The 20,093-nt window shown below is 52.1% G+C and overlaps 1 protein-coding gene and 1 long non-coding RNA gene across 3 annotated transcripts in view; one reads left to right on the top strand and one right to left on the bottom strand.

The window, feature by feature from the left end:
* Nucleotides 1–1,579: 1,579 nt before the first annotated feature.
* LOC102149657 (uncharacterized) overlaps nt 1,580–20,093 on the bottom strand; it is a 21,588-nt gene continuing 3,074 nt past the window's right edge. The window contains exons 2-3 of the long non-coding RNA XR_011432259.1: nt 2,081–2,263; nt 1,580–1,861 (exon numbers count right to left, since the gene is read on the bottom strand). This is a non-coding gene — a long non-coding RNA (uncharacterized lncRNA). The remainder of the gene's footprint in view (nt 1,862–2,080; nt 2,264–20,093) is intronic.
* Nucleotides 17,899–20,093, top strand: part of THEMIS2 (thymocyte selection associated family member 2) — a 17,354-nt gene continuing 15,159 nt past the window's right edge. Inside the window, exon 1 of one of the 2 annotated variants that reach the window (XM_001500511.6) lies at nt 17,899–18,058. In XM_001500511.6, coding sequence (XP_001500561.3) covers nt 17,965–18,058 — 94 coding nt within the window. In that variant the 5' untranslated portion in view covers nt 17,899–17,964. The remainder of the gene's footprint in view (nt 18,059–20,093) is intronic. The other variant, XM_023635153.2, reaches the window with a different exon arrangement.

Raw genomic sequence — 20,093 nt, 5'->3', positions numbered from 1 at the left:
ATGAGGGTGCCTTCCTCTCCCACTGAAGGGTACTGTCAGCGCTGGTTAACAGTCACGCACTGAGCACCTCCCTACCCTGCCAACCATTTACAGCATGTCGCTTAGTTTACATAGCCCTAAGAGGAATCCTGTTTTCATCCCCATTTTACAGATGAGAAAACAGGCTCAAAGACAAAATAAACTTCCTCATGATCCCCCTGTAGTGAAGTCAGGATTCAAACTCCGGTCTGAATCCAAAGCCTGAGCACAGGTTCACACAGCCTCCAGGATGAGCTAAGGTGAAGGATGTGCTTGGTAAGCTGGAGCCATATCTATTTGTAGCTAGGTGCTTGTTTTGAAGTTAAATTTTTTTTTTTTCTCAAACTGGACAACTGAGGGTATATTAAAGGATTTAGATCTGGTTTAGATAATAAAGTCCTTCCTCTGAGAGAGATTGTGCCATGCATTATTTGGTTTCAGAATTAGAGCTGCAGAGTGAAATTTGCATTGGTGTCTCAAAGAAAGCTCAACAGAATATCCACATCTGCAGAGCTATATCTTCCCCTTCCAGGGCCTGCCGGCGTTAGTGGAAGCAGGACTGACTGAATTTGGTAGTCACGTGACGTAAGGAGGCATGTCTGTGGAAACCTGGCTTAGTTGGCACCATATTTCTGATTGATTCCGATCGTTTTTTAGCACCGCTGACAGATGAGCACTGCAGAGGGGGCTCAGTTGCCTCTTGCCCTTAATGCAGCTCTGGACGATGACCATAGAGACCATGCCCTTCCCTTCACCACAAGGATTGACAAGTGGTTATCACCCAAGTGAGCCTGATGCTGCTGAGGGACACAGCCTCTCCCCAAGGGACAGGGCCCACCCTGGAGGAGAAGCAGCTGTTGGTTTCCCCAGAGTCCTGTGCCCACTAATGGGCCATCTGCTAAGGAGGGACGGGGTGACCCATCCATGTTCCCCTCCCCAGAGCGGGAAAGGGTGGTGAACTCTGTAAAGGACACCTATTGAGAGGAACCAGCCCATTCCCCGGGTGATCCCAGCTCAGGATCAGCTGTTTGGTGACAGCTTGCCTGAAATATGCTCACCATTACCTGCAAATCATAGAATTTTACAGTCAGAAGGATTTATGAGATCCTGTCTGGATCCTTCATTTTGCTTGTGAGCAACCATGGCAGTGGGGCCTCACTTCTTTCCACTAACGTGGACTGAGCATACGGGAGTGCACTCCCCCTGCCTCCAAGAGGCCTGCCTTAGAGAGGGAAATGGGCACACTTCCAGCGCGGTGGACTGCCGAGAGCTTTAATGGAGGGATGGACAGGGTGAGGACAGCAGAGACAAGCAAGACCCTGCAGGTCGGAGAGGCTTCTAGGGAGACGACATTTGAGCCGAGCATTGAAGAGCAAATAGGGATTCGCTATGTGGAGGAGTGTGGACCAAAGTTCTCCAGGCAAAGGAACCAGTGAGAGAGAGGCGTGGAAGGAGGCCCTGGGGATGGCTGGTGGGTGGGGGGAGGGAGGGGTCAGAAAGGCAGAGGCCAGATCTCGCCCTGTAGGCTTTACCCAGGAATTTGAAAGTACCAGGAAGCCACTGAAGGATTTTTTTCCTTTACTTAAAAAAAGAATTAAAAAAATTAGTGAAGGCATGCCCGTGTAGAAATAGTGGAAAATTCAGAGACATGTACGTCTCACACTCACACCCCCCACCCAGAGTGCAGAAGGCTTCCTTCGGGAGATTTCAGGCAGCGGCAGTGAGCGGTCAGATTCAGATGTCAGAAAAGCCCCCCGGCGGCAGGTGAACAAGGCAGCCCCTGCCCTCAGCTGAGTCTCCTCGAAGCGGGGGAGACAGGTGTTCTGCTCTCTCAACAGCCAATCTAGAGGGAAGGCCAAATGTTGCGAGAACAAGGAAGAGAAAGCTCCGCAGTACTTCTGTCTATGGGAGGGATGGGGGCGCTGAGGGGAGAGGGTCATGGAAAGCTTCAGAGGGGTGACCTTTGATGTTTTCAAGCGGGGGCAGCTGCAGGAGCAAAGCGGGGGTGGATTGACGCCCCCAGCATATGATGGGGGTGGTGGGAAGGCTCCGGAGTGCTCACCTGCTGAGTTTGGGTGGGGTCTGTTGCCATGGAGTAAAACCACTTCCGGTTCCGCAGGGGTAATTGGATTCCAAGGATTCGACTTCCGAACAGGGGCAGAGGTGCAGTTCCAGAGTCAGCCAGCAGGCGGGGCCCTGCTCCCGTGCTCGGAGCCACTACGGTAACGGGTGCGCACCCTCAGGGCTGTGGGGTGGGAAAGGAGGAAGGAAGGAATCCGGCTCGTTGTTGTCGGGCACCCTGCCGGCGCTTCTTGTGTGTTGTCCCCCTTAATTCTCCCAACACCCCTGAGAGAGGTTAGTAACGTCCCATTTTACAGCTGGGGAACTCGAGGCTCAGAGAGAGTACACGGACCGATGTCACACAGCTGACAAGTGGTAAAGCAGGGATTCCAACTCGGCCCTGAGGTTTTGGACTAGGAACAGCACAGGAGCTCCTGACTGGGGTTGCTGTCCTGCCTGCACCCCGGGTGTGTAAGAGGCTCTCCCTCAGAGCCTGCAGAAAGAACCAACCCTGCCCACAGCTTGATATCAAACTCCCAGCCTCCTGAACTGTGAGAGAATCAATTTCTGTTGCTATAAGCCACCAAGTTTGTGGTCATTTGTTACGGCAAAGCTAGGAAACTAATGCAATCCCCCTAGGCTGGCAAACATGTGAGACTGCTGCTTCTTGCTAATGACAGCTGTAGTCTTGGGCTGGGCTTCTCTCCTCCTGCATACAGTTTATTAAGATGCCCAGTCATCGCATTGCCCCTGCTTCCTGATAGCATCCAGTCCAGAGCAAAGCCCTGCTTCCTTCAACCCTCTCAAATCATCTAACCCAAGCCCAGATCCTATCATAAGTCCTTTCTAACGTCCTCTCACTGAGCCACCCTGTGGTCCCCACAGAGCATGCCATCCTTCACTATGAGTCATAAACCCAACTGGTTAACTGCCCTGTGTTCCTGGCGGTCTTTGGCTGGAGGGTTTGACACGGCCTATGCCCAAAGGCTGCCATCTCCAGTGAAAATCTTAGCCTGCGCACCACCCTTCCCGTCACCTGCTTCCCTCGTTTCCACATGGCACTCATTGCCTTCTCCCTCGCTAGATCATTTGCTCTGTGTTGTTTATGGTCTGTCTTCCCTCCACCCCCCACTTGAATGTGAGCTCCCTTTGTTGAATGAATGAACCGGTGCTGGGACAGGAACAAGCCAAGGGAGCTCCTAACCAGCTTGGCTACCAGGAAGGCTTCCCTGGAAAAGGGCTATGAGGACTGTGATGTGATAGGTAAATGAGGTGATCCAGGCACAAGAGTGGGAGGAGTATTCCGAGCATGTGCAAAAGGCCTGGGTAAGTAAGGGGCTCTTTCAGGACTGGGAGAGTCCAAGTGCTTCGAGGTGGCTGAAGAGGGTATTCTGGAAGCAGAAGGCAAGAGATGAGGTTGGGAGTTGTCAGGGGCCAGGACATGAGGGGCCGGGTTACCGGGAGCTCAGACCAATGGACCTGAGGGCCATAAGGAGCCATAGAAGGGCCCTAGGGAGCCATGGAAGTGTTTAAGAAGAGGTGGCATTTTAAGAGCAGACAGAGGGAGGCGGACAGTGCTGTGGAAGAGGTAAAGATGGAAGTGAGAAGACCAGCAGCGGCAAGGCTGTTAGAGGGTGAGATGATGCCACCCGGGTCACGGTGGCAGCTGGAGAGAAGGGGTGGAGTCCAGGGAAGAGGAAGATGACCCAGGTTACCTCCTGGGTCCCTCGTCTGGGTATCCGGGTGTTCAGAGGTGCCATTCACTGCAGAGGGGGACATGGGAGGAGCAGGTTACGGGGGAGGTGCTGAGTGTGAGGAACTTCATGCCATCGGACATCAGGGGAGATGTCAAGTGGGGAGTTGTCTATACACCTGAAGCCCAGGGTCAGGCTGGACACACAGGCTTGGAAGAGCGACATGGACAGGTACCGAAGCCTTGGCAGAGAGGAGGATTCTGAGGACTTCCACCTGTGAAGCCAGACGAGCAGAGGGCTCAGAGTGGGCAGGGCTTAAGCAAGGGCAGAGGGAGGCCCACTCCCTCATCCCTCCTCCTCTCTCTCTGGGGTCTCTAGGTCTCACCTTGCCCCTGGAGCCCCCAGGGGCTGGAATCACTTGCTGGGACAGAGGTCTCCCGTCTCTCTTATAGTTCACTGCTCCAGGCTTCTTTAGAAAGCAGTGGGGAGGCTCTGCGGGGCACCCAGCACAGACAGCTGCAGCGGTAGCCACTCTGAAACCAAACGCCCACCTACAGGTGGAGACAGCCACCTAGCCCCAGGCCCCAGGCCCCTGTTATTCTGGGAAAGCTCAGAACTGAGGCTGAAGTGGGCGGTCATCAAAGCAAGTCCAAACACAAGGTCACCATCAGCAGCTCACAGACAGCAGGGCTTGGGAGGCAAGCCTGGCACTGGCTGGTGCATTTCCTCCTTGTCCCAGTGGCCAGCCTTGTCCTCCTTGTTTCAGCCACCTGCCTGCACCAGACTTTGACCAGAGCTGGAAGCAGATGGGAGGGGTGGGTGCCTTAACCCAGACCCCATGGGCTCCCTCCATTCCTCAACTCTCCATTCTGCCTCCTAAATGCCTTTCCCATCTGCCCACCAGCCCAGGTGGGCCTTCCCTCCTCTCTCCTTGAGCACAGCAGCAGCCCCTCCCTGCCCGCCGAGCCACCTTCCATACCTTCACCAGTCTGGCTAAAATGCAGTTCACACCACATCACTCCTCATTTTGATCAATCAGGAACTCATGCCCAAAACCCATGGGTCAAAAGGCAAACTCCTTACTGGGGTCTCTCAGAGCCTGCTCCCACTCCCTCTGGGGCCTCCAAGGCCCACTCCCACTCGAAACTTCTTTCAGTTCCTCAATGTGCATCCTCTCTGCTGCCCTACCCCCTCGTCTCTCGCTCATCCTCAGCTCAGCCGTCGCTTCCTCTGGGCAGCCGTCCCCGGTCCCCAGGCTACGGAAGGAAGGTGTGCTTGAGTAACCCTCACCCACTGGGTCCCCACCTGAAGGCAGGGAGGGTAGAGATTATCTGCCATGTTTACCAGGTTCCCAGCAAACCCACAGTAGGCCAGAAATGTGGACGGCACTGAGCTGAAATGCGTTATGAAGCTCTTTCTCCTTGCTTCCCTCCCTGGATCCTTGGAGCCTGCGCCGCTGAATACGCAGGTGGTGTTAGCCTCCAGCCTGAGTCCAGGGGCTGTGTCCCTCCCTTCACCTGTGCCACCCAGAGGGTCTCCGCCCTGAACCCAGTGACCCCCCAGTGGTGTTGGGAGGAGATGCCACCAAACTGAAGTCACATTTCAACAAGAATCCCAAACCCTTAGAGGAAGTAAGGGCAATGAGATGACATAACAGGGAGTTCCTGCAGGCAGGGCTCGAGAGAGGCCCCTGAGAAAGGGAACTTGACCCGGGGCTTCCTGCTCCCGGCAGCACCGAGGGGGGGTTTGTTGGAACCTCCGACCCTGGTTCAGTCTCTTCCCAGCTGCAGGACTTTGGGCACACTGCTTCACCGTTCTCGGTGGCAGTTCTCTTGTCTGTCAAGTGCAAAGAACGAGACAACCTACATCTCTCGGGGTACTGTGAGCTTCATGAAACAACGCGCGTCCCACACTGAGCACGGTGCCTGCGCTCGACGAGCCAAGTTCCCCTTCCCAGGCCCCCAGGCCCCCAGGCCCTCCCGTCGCCTCCATGTGTATGAAAATTCAAATTTGTGCAATGCCCAGGCCGGGCATGGGTGAGACATACTCAGTGGAGGCGACAGAGGGAAGAAGTGCTGGGCTGTGGGACAGGGCCCCAGAGTTGAGGAAGATGGAGAAATCCTGACAGGTAGAGTGGGGGGACCTTTGACCTTCTACTTCAATCCCTTTTTATTGCAGCTGGGGAAACTGAGGCTAAGAGGCGGCAGGAGCTGTTGCTGTGGCCTGTGTGTTACTCAGAGCCAGGTTTGGTATTGCAGCTTTCCTGAACTGATCGCATCGAATGCGAGTTTTGCAGCACCTCTGGAAACCAGGCTGAGGGATTCGTGGAGGTGAGGGCACACGCTTTAGACTCACACGATTATATGGCTCAAGGTCACAAGGAAGAGGCCGTGACCCAGACAAACAGGGAGCCCAGGGATCTGGAGTCCCCAGGACCCTCTCCCCTACCCCAGGGAGGGCCATTCTCACAGGATCTGGAGGAAGGTGTGGAGGATAGGGGAGTGAGGGCAGATCCCACCTTCCAGAATCCTCCCTTTGTCTATCCAACAAATGCCAGGTTCTGCGGAAATAAGTGGGGGAAAAAGACATGCCCAGCCCTCATGGAGCGGATAGCCTATGGGGAGGAGATGTTAAGAGACATCATAGACGTAACATTATAACTGTGGGGAGGGCTATGGAGAAGGGCTTCACGGTACTGCGCAAGGGTGTGATAAGGGTCCAAACTCTGTCTAGGGGGTCAGGGAGGCCTTCCTGAGGATGTCGTTTAAGCTGAGACTCAGGATGAAGAAGGTTACTGTGAGACAATAAAATATATACAGATATTGGTCTCTGCCGCCCGTTCCTGGTACGGAGTTTCTAAAACCCATATAGTTTCCTAAGCGTTAAGGGCTCTGGGAGCATCCTTTGTTCTAATGAGGTGACTCTGGGTGGGCTCCTGGATGGGGGCTGGTCACCAGAAAGACAAAGCCATGATTAGGAACTTGGAATTTTCAGCCCCGGTGCCCCCTCTTCTCCAGAGAGAGAAGCAGGGCTGGAAATGGAGTTGATAATTGATCATGCCTCCATGAGGAGGCCTCCATAAGATCCCAATAGCGTGGGGTCTGGAGAGCTTCCACGTGGATGAACACACCCACACACCAGGAGGGTGACACGCTCCAACTCCACAGGGACAGCAGCTCCTGGGCTCGGGACCCTTCCAGACCTCTCCCTATGTGTCTCTTCATCCAGCTGTTCATCTGTATCCTTTATCATATCCTTCGATAAGCTGGTAAACATAAGTGTTTCCCTGAGTTCTGTGAGCCACTCTAGCAAATTAATTGAACCTCCGATCTATAGCTGGTTGGTTGGAAGACAGGTGATAACCTGGGCTTCTCACACACCTGGAGTAGGGGAGGAGGGTAGTCCTGTGGGAATCCTGCGGAACCTGATGCTAACTCTAAGTAGATAGTGTCAGAATTGAGTTGAATTGTAGGACACCCACCTGGTGTCACGGAGAATTACTCGGGGTGGGGAAAATTTCCTGGGAGGATGGGGTTTTCTCTACACAGTTACCCAGGCAAGGGAGTGGTATGCATTCCAGGCAGAGGCAGTGGCATATGCAAAGGCCCTGTGGTGGGAAGAAGTACAACACAATCTAGAAAAATGATCCAAGTTTGCCTTTTCAATAAGGTGGAGGGCTGGCCCAGTGGCCAAGTGGTTAAAGTTCCATATGCTCTGTTTTAGCAGCCTGGGTTTGCGGGTTTGGATCCTGAGCGTGGACCTGCTCCACTTATCAGCCATGCTGTGGAGGCATCCCACATACAAAGTAGAGGAAGACTGGCACAGATGTTAGCTCAGGGCTAATCTTCCTCAAGCAAAAAACAAAAAGGAGGAAGATTGGCAATGGATGTTAACTCAGGCTGAATCTTCATCACCAAAAAGAAAAGAAAGCAATTCTATTCACAATAACATTGAAAAGAATAAAATACTCAGAAAAAATAAAAGAAGGTGGAGTAGAGGCATCCTCTTTCCTTTTTCTTCTCAAAAATCACCCTCCCATACAATAAGGAGAAGAAGAACAGAAACTCCATCTTCTAAGAAGATATTTCTGACCTCAAACTACAATATTGTAAAAAAGTATCAAATGCTCTGGATTTCAATGTGGTTCAATAATGGACTTATTAAACAATTTCGTCTTTTCTCTACTTCTAGAACTTGGCCTCCTCAGGCCTTCTCTTTCTTATTGTATTAACTAATAAAATTCCAGTGCCTGGCCCTAAGAATGGAAACCTTCCTAATTACCAACCACTGTAAAATCAGCCACAGAAAGACGAGAGGGAGCTGTCTTTTCTCCCCTGAAGCTATAGAAACAGAAATACCTACTATGCTCCATCATAAAAATGAGTTTAAGCATCAGACATGATAGGGTCAAAAGGAGAACTTTAACAAGAGTGTCCTTCTTGTTTTCCTGTCCGCTGGGTGGATTTGTGGGACTATTCATTAAAAACATTAGCTTGGGGGCTGGCCCAGTGGCCGAGTGGTTAAGTTCGTGTGCTCCACTTCGGCGGCCCAGGGTTTGCAGGTTCAGATCCTGGGCTTGGACCTAGCACTGCCCATCAAGCCACGCTTTGGCAGCATCCCACATAAAATAAAGGAAGATTGGCACAGATGTTAGCTCAGAGACAATCTTCCTCACAAAAAAAAACAACAAAAAACCCAGGTTAGCTCTGTTAATATAAATCTGTCCTGAGAAAGACTGTTTGCACAAGAGAGTCGTGAAAGACAACCAGACTTCAGATTGTGGAAGTAACTTGTAAATTCCAAAAATAAGCCCATAATGGCAATTGGCTATCTTAATTGATTTGATCCGTGATAATTGTGTTACAGTTGTCATCTCTTGATTACTTCTAAGCTTTTTCTTTGGAAGGGGGGGTCAAAGCAGAAGACAATCTTTGGCAACTCCCTCTCTCCCACATAAAACATAATATCCATGAAATAAGAACAGAATGAATAAAAAGAAGAATTTAAAAGAAGTTCTTGAAAATTAAAACGATAAGGGGCCGGCCTGGTGGCGCTGCAGTTAAGTTCGCACGCTCCGGTTTGGTGATCCTGGGCGCGGACCTACACAGCACTTATCAAGCCATCCTGTGGTAGCAGCCCATATATAAAATGAAGGAAGATGGGCACAGGTGTTAGCTCAGGACCAATCTTCCTCACCAAAAAAATAAAATAAATAAAAATAAAAAATATAAAAGAAATTATTAAAACTAGTAATATGGTTAGAAGATTAAGTCTGTGGAATCTCCTAGAAAGCAGAACAGGGAGGCAGGGAGATGAAGAATTGGTTCAAAAGATACAACATACAGCTAAAAAGAGCTCCTGAAAGAAGGAAAAACAAGGACGTTTCTAGAATGAGGAGCCTAAATCCCCAGATTAAAAAGATCCACAAGTGCCCAGAAGCAAGAATGAAGGGCCTGCGGATGGCTGAGCGTGTGAAATATCAGAGCAGCCAGGACAGAGAAAGGCTCCCCACCTTCAGAGATGAGGAGTCTGGAATAAGAAGAACATTGGGCTTCCCCACAGCGAGCGAGTTACTCCAAGGCCGGGGAGCATGCTCCCAAGTTTGGGGGGAGCACATGGTTTACAACCTGGACCTGCACACCAGCCAGATCATTGCTAAAGAATAAACAATACTGTACCTTAGGTTTAGGCTTAGCAACAGCTCAAGATGACTTTATCTTTTAAAGATTGTGATAAAATACAGATAGCATAAAATTCACCATCTTAAGCATCTTTAAGTGTGCAGCTCAGCAGTGCTAAGCACATCCACATTGTTGTGCAACCGATCTCCAGAACTTTTTCATCTCACAACGCTGAAACTTCATCCCCATTAAACAGCTCCCCATTTTCCCTCCCCGGCCCCGTTCTATTTTCTGTCTCTGTGATTGTGACTCCTCTAGGAGCCTCGTATTAGTGGAATCATCCCGTATCTGTCTTTTTGTGACTGGCTTATTTCATTGAGTTTAATATCCTCAAGGTTCATCCATGTTGTAGCATGTGCCAGGATTTCTTGGCTTTTTAGGGCTGAATAATATTCCATTTTCTGTATATACCATATTTTGTTTATCTATTCATCTGTCAATGGACACTTGGGTTGCTTCCGCCTCTTGGATACTGTGAATAACTCTGCTATCATGGGTGTGCAAACATCTGTTTGAGCCTCTGCTTTCAATTCCTTTGGGTATATTCCTACAAGTGGGATTGCTGGATCATATGGTGACTGTTTCTTAATTTTTTGAAACTTTTCACTTAACCTCTGCTGAAGAGAGACAGCAGGCCCAGATACCGCCCTCAAAACCCAGAAATTGCACAGAGGTTTTGTAGAGTTTGGAGCTCGAAGCCTGATCTCCGCTCCCAGAGCTGGGCACCTCGGCTTCCCTCTCAGCACCACCAGCCATGCAGTTGCTGCAGAGGCCTCTGACCACAGGGGACAGCAGCCTCCCACACCGACACCCACAGCAGGGGTTTGGCTTCCATCCAGTCCCCGTTAGGAAGCAAAAGGGTGAAAATCTCTGGGTTCCAAACCACTTCCCCAGGCCCGGGGTCAGTGGTTTCACTTTTTGTGTTCCCGCTCCGCTCCTCCCCCAGACACCCCCTCCTCGGGACCTGGCCGGTTCCCAGGCCTGAGCACCTTGGGCCCAGCCCTCCTCAGCTGCCACCCCTGCTGATCTGGGCCCGCCCAGGAGGTCTTGGGACCCCCACCCCTCGAGGACCAGCATCCCCTCTGCCTTCCCTGAGGCCCTGGGGCTGGGCTGTGGAAGCATCTCAGGGTGACCCGCAGGCTCCCGGATCTCCTCATTCACCCCTTCCTCCCCCTTCCCTCCCCTCCCCTCCTCTCTGTAGTCTCTCCTGTCCCCTTTCCTCTCTAGCTTCTTCTCTCCTCCCCTGCCCCTCCTCCCCCCACCTCTCCTTACCCGCCCTCCTTCTCATCTTCCTCCCCACGCACCAAGTTGTAAAAGCTGCTCTGTCTGCTCCTGTCTCACAGCAGCTTTCTTCCCCAGCACACGGAGCCCGAGTCAGTCAGCCCCTCAAAGCTTTACAACCACACGTGCTCTCCTGCGTCAGGATGTAAGGATATTGAGTATCCGTTTCCAGAAGGGCCTTTCTCCCCAGGGAAAGTCTGACAGGGGAGGGGCAGCCCTCCAGGAGGGTCCCCACAGTGGTCTCAGGGGATCCTTGGCAGGGAGCTGTTCATACTGTCTGTACAAACCATATCATAGAAAATCTAGGGAACAGAGAAAAGACCGCAGAAGGCCCTTCAAGTCCCCTGGTTCCCGGGCGGTGAGCCTTTCTGGCCGGACCCTGAGTTCCAGGCCTTGTCTCTGCACGAGCCTCTGGCAGGATAGGGTGCCCCAGACGTATCCGCACTGGTGGGACGTCCCAGATGCCCAGAGGACCATCATGTGACAGACTGTGACGGGACTTGTGAAAGAGCACATTTCTCAAGGCCACCTCAGCGCGGCCCATGGCCCAGCGGAGAGGAAGAGGCCGCAGGAGCCTGGGGAAGCCCCTGCCGGCCGCTCAGCCCGCACAGCGGGGCGCTCTCCGCCTCTCCCACCCCCGGGCCCTGACCTTCCCGCCGGAGGCGTGTTTCCCACCGCCTCGGGCCTACGTGCCCTGTTGGTGGACATTTAAGCGAACAGCAGGACGCTGTAACAACCCTCATCTCGTGCTGCGTCACCTTTAGGCCCCTTCCCCTCCTGGAAAGGCCCACCCCACCCCGTCGGACGTTGCCTGGAAACACCAGGCCACGTGGTACCACGTGCAACAGTGTCTGGTGCCAACGCAGCAGGTAGGGGCCCAGCCCCTGTCCCCAGTCACCCTGAGACACCTGCTACTCTTGTCACGAACTAGTTGCCCTGAGGAACGCAAGGGCAGGTTTGGATATTTTAACTGTTTTCCCAGATTGCTCTTTTTCCTTTCGTTATGTTAAGGAAATGCAATCACCAACCTCCCTGAGCCAGACCAAGCCTCCCCAGAGCCACGCCTGTGACCTTTGCCTCATTTTGAATGCTAAGATCTCCTCTCAGTGTGTGTGGAAGCCTGTTTTCCAACTGAGCCTGCGCAAGCGAATACCCACCGCTCCCTTTTGCATACTCATTCCCCATTGGAAATAAATGTCCCTGCTTCCCTCTGTTCAGGGCCACACGACTTTGGAAATGACTCCTCAGTCTCTTATCTGCTGCACCTTACTTTCCGAGATGACTCCTTGCGGTGTGGAGTCTGATTTAACTCGCCAGAAGGGAACCCACTTCCTCTCTGACATTCTGACAGCGTCTGCCCACAGAGGCAGTCTGCTCTGAGGCAGTCACCTTCAGGCTCCAAAAACCCTGCGAGAGCCTGGCGCATGCAATGAGGATCTCCAGCTCTCCGTCATCATAGGCGTCCTCCGCATGGCTCCTTTCCAACCTACCCCCTCCTCTGGGTGAACTCCTGCCCTCTGTGCACTCCACTCAGCTCTTGAGGAGCCAGGGAAGACCCAGGCGGGTGTCCCCAGCCTGGGGAAGTGGAAAGGGCTTGAACCATGGCCACCACAGGCCTGGGTTTGAATTCCAGGTCCTCTATTTGCATGTTGCATAAGGAACAGCAAGGAAGATAGTTTCCCACTCAGAATCTTTTTTTTTTTTGAGGAAGATTGGCCCTGAGCTAACATCAGCTGCTAATCCTCCTCTTTTTGCTGAGGAAGACTGGCCCTGAGCTAACACCCGTGCCCATCTTACTCTGCTTTCTATGTGGGATGCCTGCCACAGCATGGCTTGATAAGCGGTAAGTCAGTCAGGCCTGGGATCTGAACTGGTGAACCCCAGGCCGCTGAAGCAGAATGTGTGAACTTAACTACTGCGCCACCAGGCCAGTGCCCCCCACTCAGAATCTTATTTTCCTAAAATAGAAAGCAGAGTGTTAAGAGAAGTAAATCAGATCTGAGATCTCTGAGAAATATCAGAGGCACAAGAGGCCCTCAGGAAATAGTAATGATAACAGACGTTAAGCAATTGTCAAGTGACACTTATCTGTGTTATACTATCATTTTCACCAACACCCCTGCTCCCACTAGTCCCCATTGGACAGAGGAGACTGAAGCTCAGAGAGGTTAAGGAGCTTGCCCAAAGTCACACAGCTAGGAAGTGGTGGAGCCAGGCTTTGAACCCAGCTCTGTCTCCAAAGCCCATCTTTTTATTCTTCATCCTCTACTGCAATTCGAGGCACAACTGGACTGAGCAGAAATCTGTCAGACTTGCACGGCCTGCCGAAACACACAGGGAAGAGATGAAGAACTGCCATTTTCTCAGCAGGAGGAGCAGGCAGAGCTGGATTAAAATCCTCACTTCTCCATTTTCTTGTTGCATGGTCTTAGGCAATTCCCCTCGCTTTTCAGAGCCTCAGTTTCCTCCCCTGTAGAGTGGGAATGATAGCGTCTGTCTTGCCTGTTTGTAAGGGGGATTAAGGGCCTGCTTGTACAGGGCCTGCTCAGAGCAGGTGCTCACTGTCACACCCGCGGATGTTTCTGGAAACATGTAGAAATGCCCCCTCCGTCCCATCTCCTCTGCTTAGCAGACCCTCCTCCTGGGTCTGGGGCCCCTTGCTTGCCTCTGTGTGCCACTCCTCTCAACTCTCACAAAAGCCCTCCTCCTTTCTCATTTTACTGGGTCCATTGGAGGCCCAGCAGTCTTCAACACGAATGAAATACGCCCTGAGAGTCTGTCAAAACAAGCACACCGTTTGGCCTGGAAATTCTCCTTCCAGAATCCATCCCAAAGAAGTATTTCCCACCCATTCATTCAGTGAGTCATCAAGGATGCTAGTTTGGTGAGCACCTACTGTGCGCCAGACCCAGTGCAAAATGCTAGGGATACACCGGGGAGCAAGGCAGACTGGTAGCCCCGTCTCCACCCTCCAGAAACCAACTGTCTATTGCTTAGGAGACATAAGCAAATAATTACACAGATAAATTGTAACTGCAAATTGTAACGGCCTGGAACTGGTTTCCACGTGTCAGTTGTACTGGGCCTTTGCCTACTAACTTCGACAAGACTACTTCTGTGCCCAGGAATCTGGGAAAACGCTCACAAGATAAAGGCGAAGCGAAAGGGGGGGATTTGAAGTTTTCTGTTGAGTGTTATTGATGCGGGATCGGTGAGCCGAGGAGTCGAAAGAAAGATTTCTTAGACTCTCAAGATCTGGCAGTAGTGCTCTTTTATTTAGAGAATAGAGGTAGAGTAGCATGGGGACAGGACCCATGGGCAGTCAGAGCTTCTGCTGCTCCTGCTGCCCCGAACTGAGGGTTAGGGCCAAATTTAAGGCATAGGTAAGTGAGTTATCTCTTTATTAGTGCCCGTTTGGTCTGGCCATTTGGCGGTCCCATAACTTTAAGATAAGAATCAAACCGGATTGAGTAAATGGCAGAAGTCACCGCTCAAATATTATCTTCAACTAAAGACAAAGGAGGATTTTGGGGTGAGGGTCAGTTACATGAGGTTGCCAGGCAGTTTCCAGAGATAAGGCCATCCCCACTTCCTCCTGGCTCAGAGGGGGAGGCATCTTCACAGATAGATGTTTCCCTTAGAAGTGTAAATGTTTTCTCAACAAGGGGCAAACAAATTCCAGAGAGGGAGGCATGGAGATTTCCTTTACAACTGCAATTGTCTCTGATCAAAAGGGCAAACAAATTCCACTCCTTGGAGCCTGCTTCTTATCTGTAGTTTTAAAAGTAACCAGCCTAAAAATCCTCATCATAAACTGTTTTAAAATTAAGCAGCCTAAAAATCCCCATCATTATCACCCAAGATTTCACCTGGCAGGTCAGGGCTGGACCCGATTTTGGCTGGATCCTGGGGTGGGCAGCGGTGTCTGTAAATGTTTAGGCAAGGAAAGACAAAGGCAGACAGGAAGAGTGGGCAACCCAGGGGCGAGGAGCCCTCTAAGCAACCAGATGGTGGTTTCTAAACTTCATTCTCCGAGAAAAGGAACCAGGGCTTCTGGAAGAAATGGCAGATTGTAGGGTGGGGGCAGGGAAAAGATGGGATGAGCCTGGAGCAGTAAAGCCACTCAGTAAGGAAGTGCTCAGAGAAAAGAATGACGAGGCAAAGGGACCCAGGAGCCAGCCTGAAGGAACTCCCAAAGCTGGAAAGATCCACGCAACAGAATCAATAACGTAGTAGATTATAAGTCAAAGTATAAAATGAATAGACATGAAGTCCGTCCTGAGATAAATAAATAATTGAATAAATAAATAAATCGGGCAGAAGAGACAAAGCTTTTTTACAGAGGAATTCCAAGTAATTTATTGGAATGCTCCCCCCTCCCCCCAGGAAGCACGGCTTAGCTTTCCCAGAGGGTGGGCTGCACTGAGAGACTCGTTTCCAGAGTATGGAGAGGGGAAAACAGCAACTTTGTAGAGAAACCTGGGAACACCCCCTAACCGAGCCATGAGGGTTAACATCACAGGGAGAAGTCGTGTGGGTGCGTCTTGTGCCCAAGGAGCAGATGTGGTGAGAAAGGCACCCCATCTTGGAAGTACCTCCCCTGAAATCCATCATCCCAGTCTAGTCATGAGGAAAACCTCAGAAAAAAAGACAGACTGAGGGGTATTCTGCAAAATACTGTCAAGTCATAAGAAGAACAGGAAAGGCTGAGACAGTGTCACAGACAGGAGCCATGATGACTCAATGCCGTGTGGAGGTGACAGGGTTCTGGACCTCAGGGAGAAACAGATAAAATCCGTGGAAATCTGCAGTTCTCTTAACAGTAGTGTAGCAATGCTGGTTCCTTAGTTTTGGTAAACGCACCACAGTAGTGTGAGGGGGTAGTGTTAGGGGAATCTGAAACCAGCCGAGGGATGTCTGGGAAAGCTCCACCATTCTTACAAGTTTACTGTAAGTCAAAACACACACCCACGGCCAGCCCAGCCCGGTGGTGGTGGTGGCGCAGCTGTTAAGTGCGCATTGATGAAGATTATTTTAGACTGGTTACTTTTAAAAAACTGCAGACAGGAAGGAGGTTCTGAGGAGTAGAATTTACTTACCCTTCCTTGAGAGACATTTACATTGTAAAGGAAATCTCCATCTGTAAAGGTGTCTCCCTCTGTACCAGGAAGAAGGGGGGATGACTTTATCTCTAGAAACTCTTAATCAGTGCCAAAGGCAAGGACTTAAATCTGCATCTTGTTTACTGTACTTGTGCGGTAATCTCCCATGATAGACTCCCTCTCCACCCCCAACATCCTCCTTTGTCTTTAGCTGAACATAATATTTAAGGCGGTGGCTTCAACCATTTACTTAATCCAGTTTGATTCTTATCTAAAAATTATAGGACCACTCAATAACCAGACCCCACCTGCACTGATCCATTTTAACGATTTTTTTTTACATGTGCTTTCCTTTGTCTTGTAAAGAGATAACTCACATACCTATGCCTTAAATTTAGCCCTACCCTCAACCCGTGTTGGCAGCAGCAGCTCTGACTGCCCATGGGTCCTGTCCCCATTCTATTCCACACTATTCTCTAAATTAAAGAGCACTACTGCCAGGCCTTGAGAGTCCAAGAAATCTTTCTTTTGACTCCTTGGCTTGCCGACCCTGCATCACACACGTTCCGCTTTGGTGGCCCGGGGTTCACAGGTTCGGATCCCAGGTGCGGACATAGCACCGCTTGGCAAGCCATTCTGTGGTAGGCATCCCACATATAAAGTAGAGGAAGATGGGCACGGATGTGAGTTCAGGGCCAGTCTTCTTCAGCAAAAAGAGGAGGATCGGCAGCAATTAGCTCAGGGCTAATCTTCCTCAAAAAAAAAAACAACAAAAACACCCCCCCCACACACACACACATAGAGGCAAAATAAAGACTAGAAAGAAATAGAGTAGTAAAACGTTAGTAGTAAGTACATTTGGGTGATGGGGAAAGAATGTCCTCTTTTTATTTGTCAAATGTCTTTAATTAGGGTTCATTCCTCTTATTGTAAATTTTGTTATTTCTGATTAGAAGTCATCTGTTACTTTCATAGTGACAAAAAAGTGAAATAAAGCATTTTGTGCAATACTTGTATCATCTCATTCAATCCTCCGAACCAGCTAAGAAAAGATTCTTTCTCCTATTTTACATATGCAGAAACCGAAACTCAGAAAATCGAAGTGATTTGCCTGAAGTTATGTATGAAGCAAGAGGCAGAACTGGGATTCGAACTTCTGCTCGGTCTGACCCCCGAGGGACAGGGCAATGGGAATGATGTCTCTGTGGGGTCAGGAGAAGCCGTCTCTCTTCTAAGGAGATTACTCTTTCGCCCAGGAAAGCATTTTTAACTAGAATTGTCCAGAGGGTCTGAGCGTCCTGGAAGGGTAATGAGTTCCCCGTCAGTAGAGGACCACGGAGTGTCCTGGAGCGGAGTTCAGGAGACCTGACACTGTATCTTCCTGCTCAGACCCAAAGGGCAAGGCCGTGTCTTCCTATGGGACCCGGCGCTACACGCAGCGGGCCACGTTTCCTCCTTCTAACTGGGAGGACGGGGTTGGGGGCGGGGCGGTTCCGGGGCTTCTGCTTATCTTCATCATCGTCCCCCTCCACCATGGGGTACATCACTGACGACTGGGGACGTGGGGACCAGCTTTTATTTACTCAGAGCCTCCCGGGTGTCAGGTCCTGATCTAGATCTTCTAAATCGTGTCACCCCTGTGAAAGGTGCAACCCCATTTTAGAAATTGGGGGTCGGCCGGTGGCGCAGTGGTTAAGTGCACAGGCTCCGCTTCGGTGGCCCTGGTTCGCGGTTTGGATCCCAGGTGTGGACATGGCACCGCTTGGCACACCATGCTGTGGCAGGCGTCCCACATATAAAGTAGAGGAAGATGGGCACAGATGTTAGCTCTGGGCCAGTCTTCCTCAGCAAAAACAGGAGGATTGGCAGCAGTTAGCTCAGGGCTAATCTTTCTCAAGAAGAAAGAAGATAAATTAAAAAAAAAGAAATGCGGAAACTGAGGCTGGGAGCGGGAAATCGCTTAGCCAAGAGCGCAGGTTCAGGTCCCACGCCCTCCGCGGGCGGCTCCACCCATCCCGCTGGGCCGGGCTGGGGCGGGGCGGGGCGGGGCGGGGCGGGGCGGGGCGGGGCTGCCGGCCGACAGCGGGCGGCGGGCCATTCAGTCGGCGTCCCCGAGCCTCACGGACCATGGAGCCGGTGTCGCTGCAGGACTTTGCCTGCGCCCTGGACCCCGCCTCCCTCCCGCGTGTGCTGCGGGTGTGCTCGGGGGTCTACTTCCAGGGTAAGTGAAGGGCCGAGACCCCTCCGAGCCCCGGCCCCGCCGGTGTGGGGCAGAGGCGCTTTCAGGGCGCTGGAAGCCTGGGCAGCTGCGCGCGGGTTCGAATCCCGCCGCTGCCAGTGCCCAAGCTGCGTGATTTGGGGCCGCACGCAACCGCTCTGGGCCTCGGCTTTTGCTTCCGTGGAATGCGGGATCGCCGATTGCCCCCAAAGCGGTGATGAGAAGTCAGTAGGCTCAGGCTCGGAAGGTGGTTGGAACCGAACCAAGCTGAGGTGGAACCTCTGTGCGCGTGGATTGAGCTCCGACTGCGCTGGGGGCGCGGCTTTAGGGCGCTCCTGACGCGTAACTGTTGCTTGATTTCTTAAGTGCCAGGTCATTCCTCCCGTACGCGTACCCTCCTACTCCTCCCCCTGACGGCCTTCTTTGAGTGCCCCCAACCCACCTTTGCACTCTGCTTGGCATGGGCAGTACTTGATCTGATGAGCTCTCAGTTAGCTTAAGTGGCTTCTCCTCCGGGAAGCCTCCCAGGCTCTCTGCTCCTTGCACACCTGCACATCTGCCCACTTGGCCACAGCCTGCCTGGTTCACAGGGACAGAAACACAGCAGGGACTCAGTCACCACTTACTGTCTGAAAGAGCAAGAGGCGAGGGATTGACAGGCAGTGGAAGGGAGAGGACAGCTGCTCGGCAGATGGGAGGCCCGGGCTGCTGTGAGGGGGAGGGGGAGCTGCGACGGACTGAGTGGGGAAGGCAGCGGTGGAGGAGAGGGAACTGAGAGATTGGGGTGGGGGCAGGCTCCTTCCTTAGAGAGGAAACTAATGCCTGGGGGCCCTGCCCCATCCTGTTCCCTCTGTCTCTTCCCTTCCTCTGCCATAGCAGCTTCCAGAAAAGTGTGCTGAGGCCCCAAGTGGGCCCTAGGTCAAGGGACAGACGCATGGAAGGCCACCACACAGTGGGTCTCACCAGATCCACTTGGGAATCTGATGGATCTGGGTTCAAATCCTGCCTCTGCCTCTGGGGGGCTCTGCTCTCCTTGGGACATCCCCTGCCCGCTGTGTGTCACAATCCCTGAGTTTCCTCATTCTGCCTGACCCCAGTGGTGGGAAGTGGCAGAAGTTAGGGTCATATAAGAAAAAGCCTGATGGGGTGCAAGTGTGGAGATGGGGGTGAGAGTGGACGACGAGAGATGAGATGGTGACACTGATGGGGCAGGCGGCTGGGTGGGCCGCTGGGAAGTGGGGAGCTGCGTGGTTCGGAGCTCCACCTGCAGAGGCAAACGCCCCGGGTTCTCGTCCCAGTTCTGCCTCCTATTACCTGAGGATCTCCACGCTCTCAGCCTCTGGAGGCTCAGTTTCCTTCTTTAGGAAAGGGAAGCTGTCCCTCCCTCCAAGGACAGTCACGGGTCTTAAGTGCAATGACCAAGCTCAGGACGGAGGAGCCGGGTGTGTGGTGAGCGCTTGCCCTGATGGCCACCCCTGAAACTGTAGACACAGCTGTGTGTGTTACGAGCCTGTGCACATTTTCCTGGGGATAAGAGGTGAGGTTTTCACCAGTTTCTCAAGGCTGTTGCGAAGGACCCTGCTGGGGCTGCCCTGGGGGTGGGGTGGGGTCAGGTGGCCTCACTGCTGGCCCACCTGCACCTTCCCGTCCCTCGTCAGCAGGATGGAGCGCCTGTGCCCTCTGTGTGAGAGCCATCTTCATCAAGCACCTCCTCCATTCTGGACGCTGCCTTAAGCACTTTATTTATTTATTTATTTAAAAGATTTTATTTTCCTTTTTCTCCCCAAAGCCCCCCAGTACATAGTTGTGTATTTCTAGTTGTGGGTCCTTGTGGTTGTGCTATGTGGGATGCCGCCTCAGCATGGCCTGATGAGCGATGCCATGTCTGTGCCCAGGATCCAAAGCGGCGAAACCCTGGGCTGCCGAAGCAGAGCGCATGAGCTTAACCACTCAGCCACGGGGCTGGCCCCCTGCTTTAAGCACTTTAAACATGGAAAGTGGGGCCGCTGTCCTTGAAGGTGGGGGCCCAGAACCCTGC

Source organism: Equus caballus, chromosome 2, assembly GCF_041296265.1.
Source record: "Equus caballus isolate H_3958 breed thoroughbred chromosome 2, TB-T2T, whole genome shotgun sequence".
NCBI classification, from domain to species: Eukaryota; Metazoa; Chordata; class Mammalia; order Perissodactyla; family Equidae; genus Equus; species Equus caballus.
This window is presented reverse-complemented; position numbering and strand designations above follow the sequence as displayed.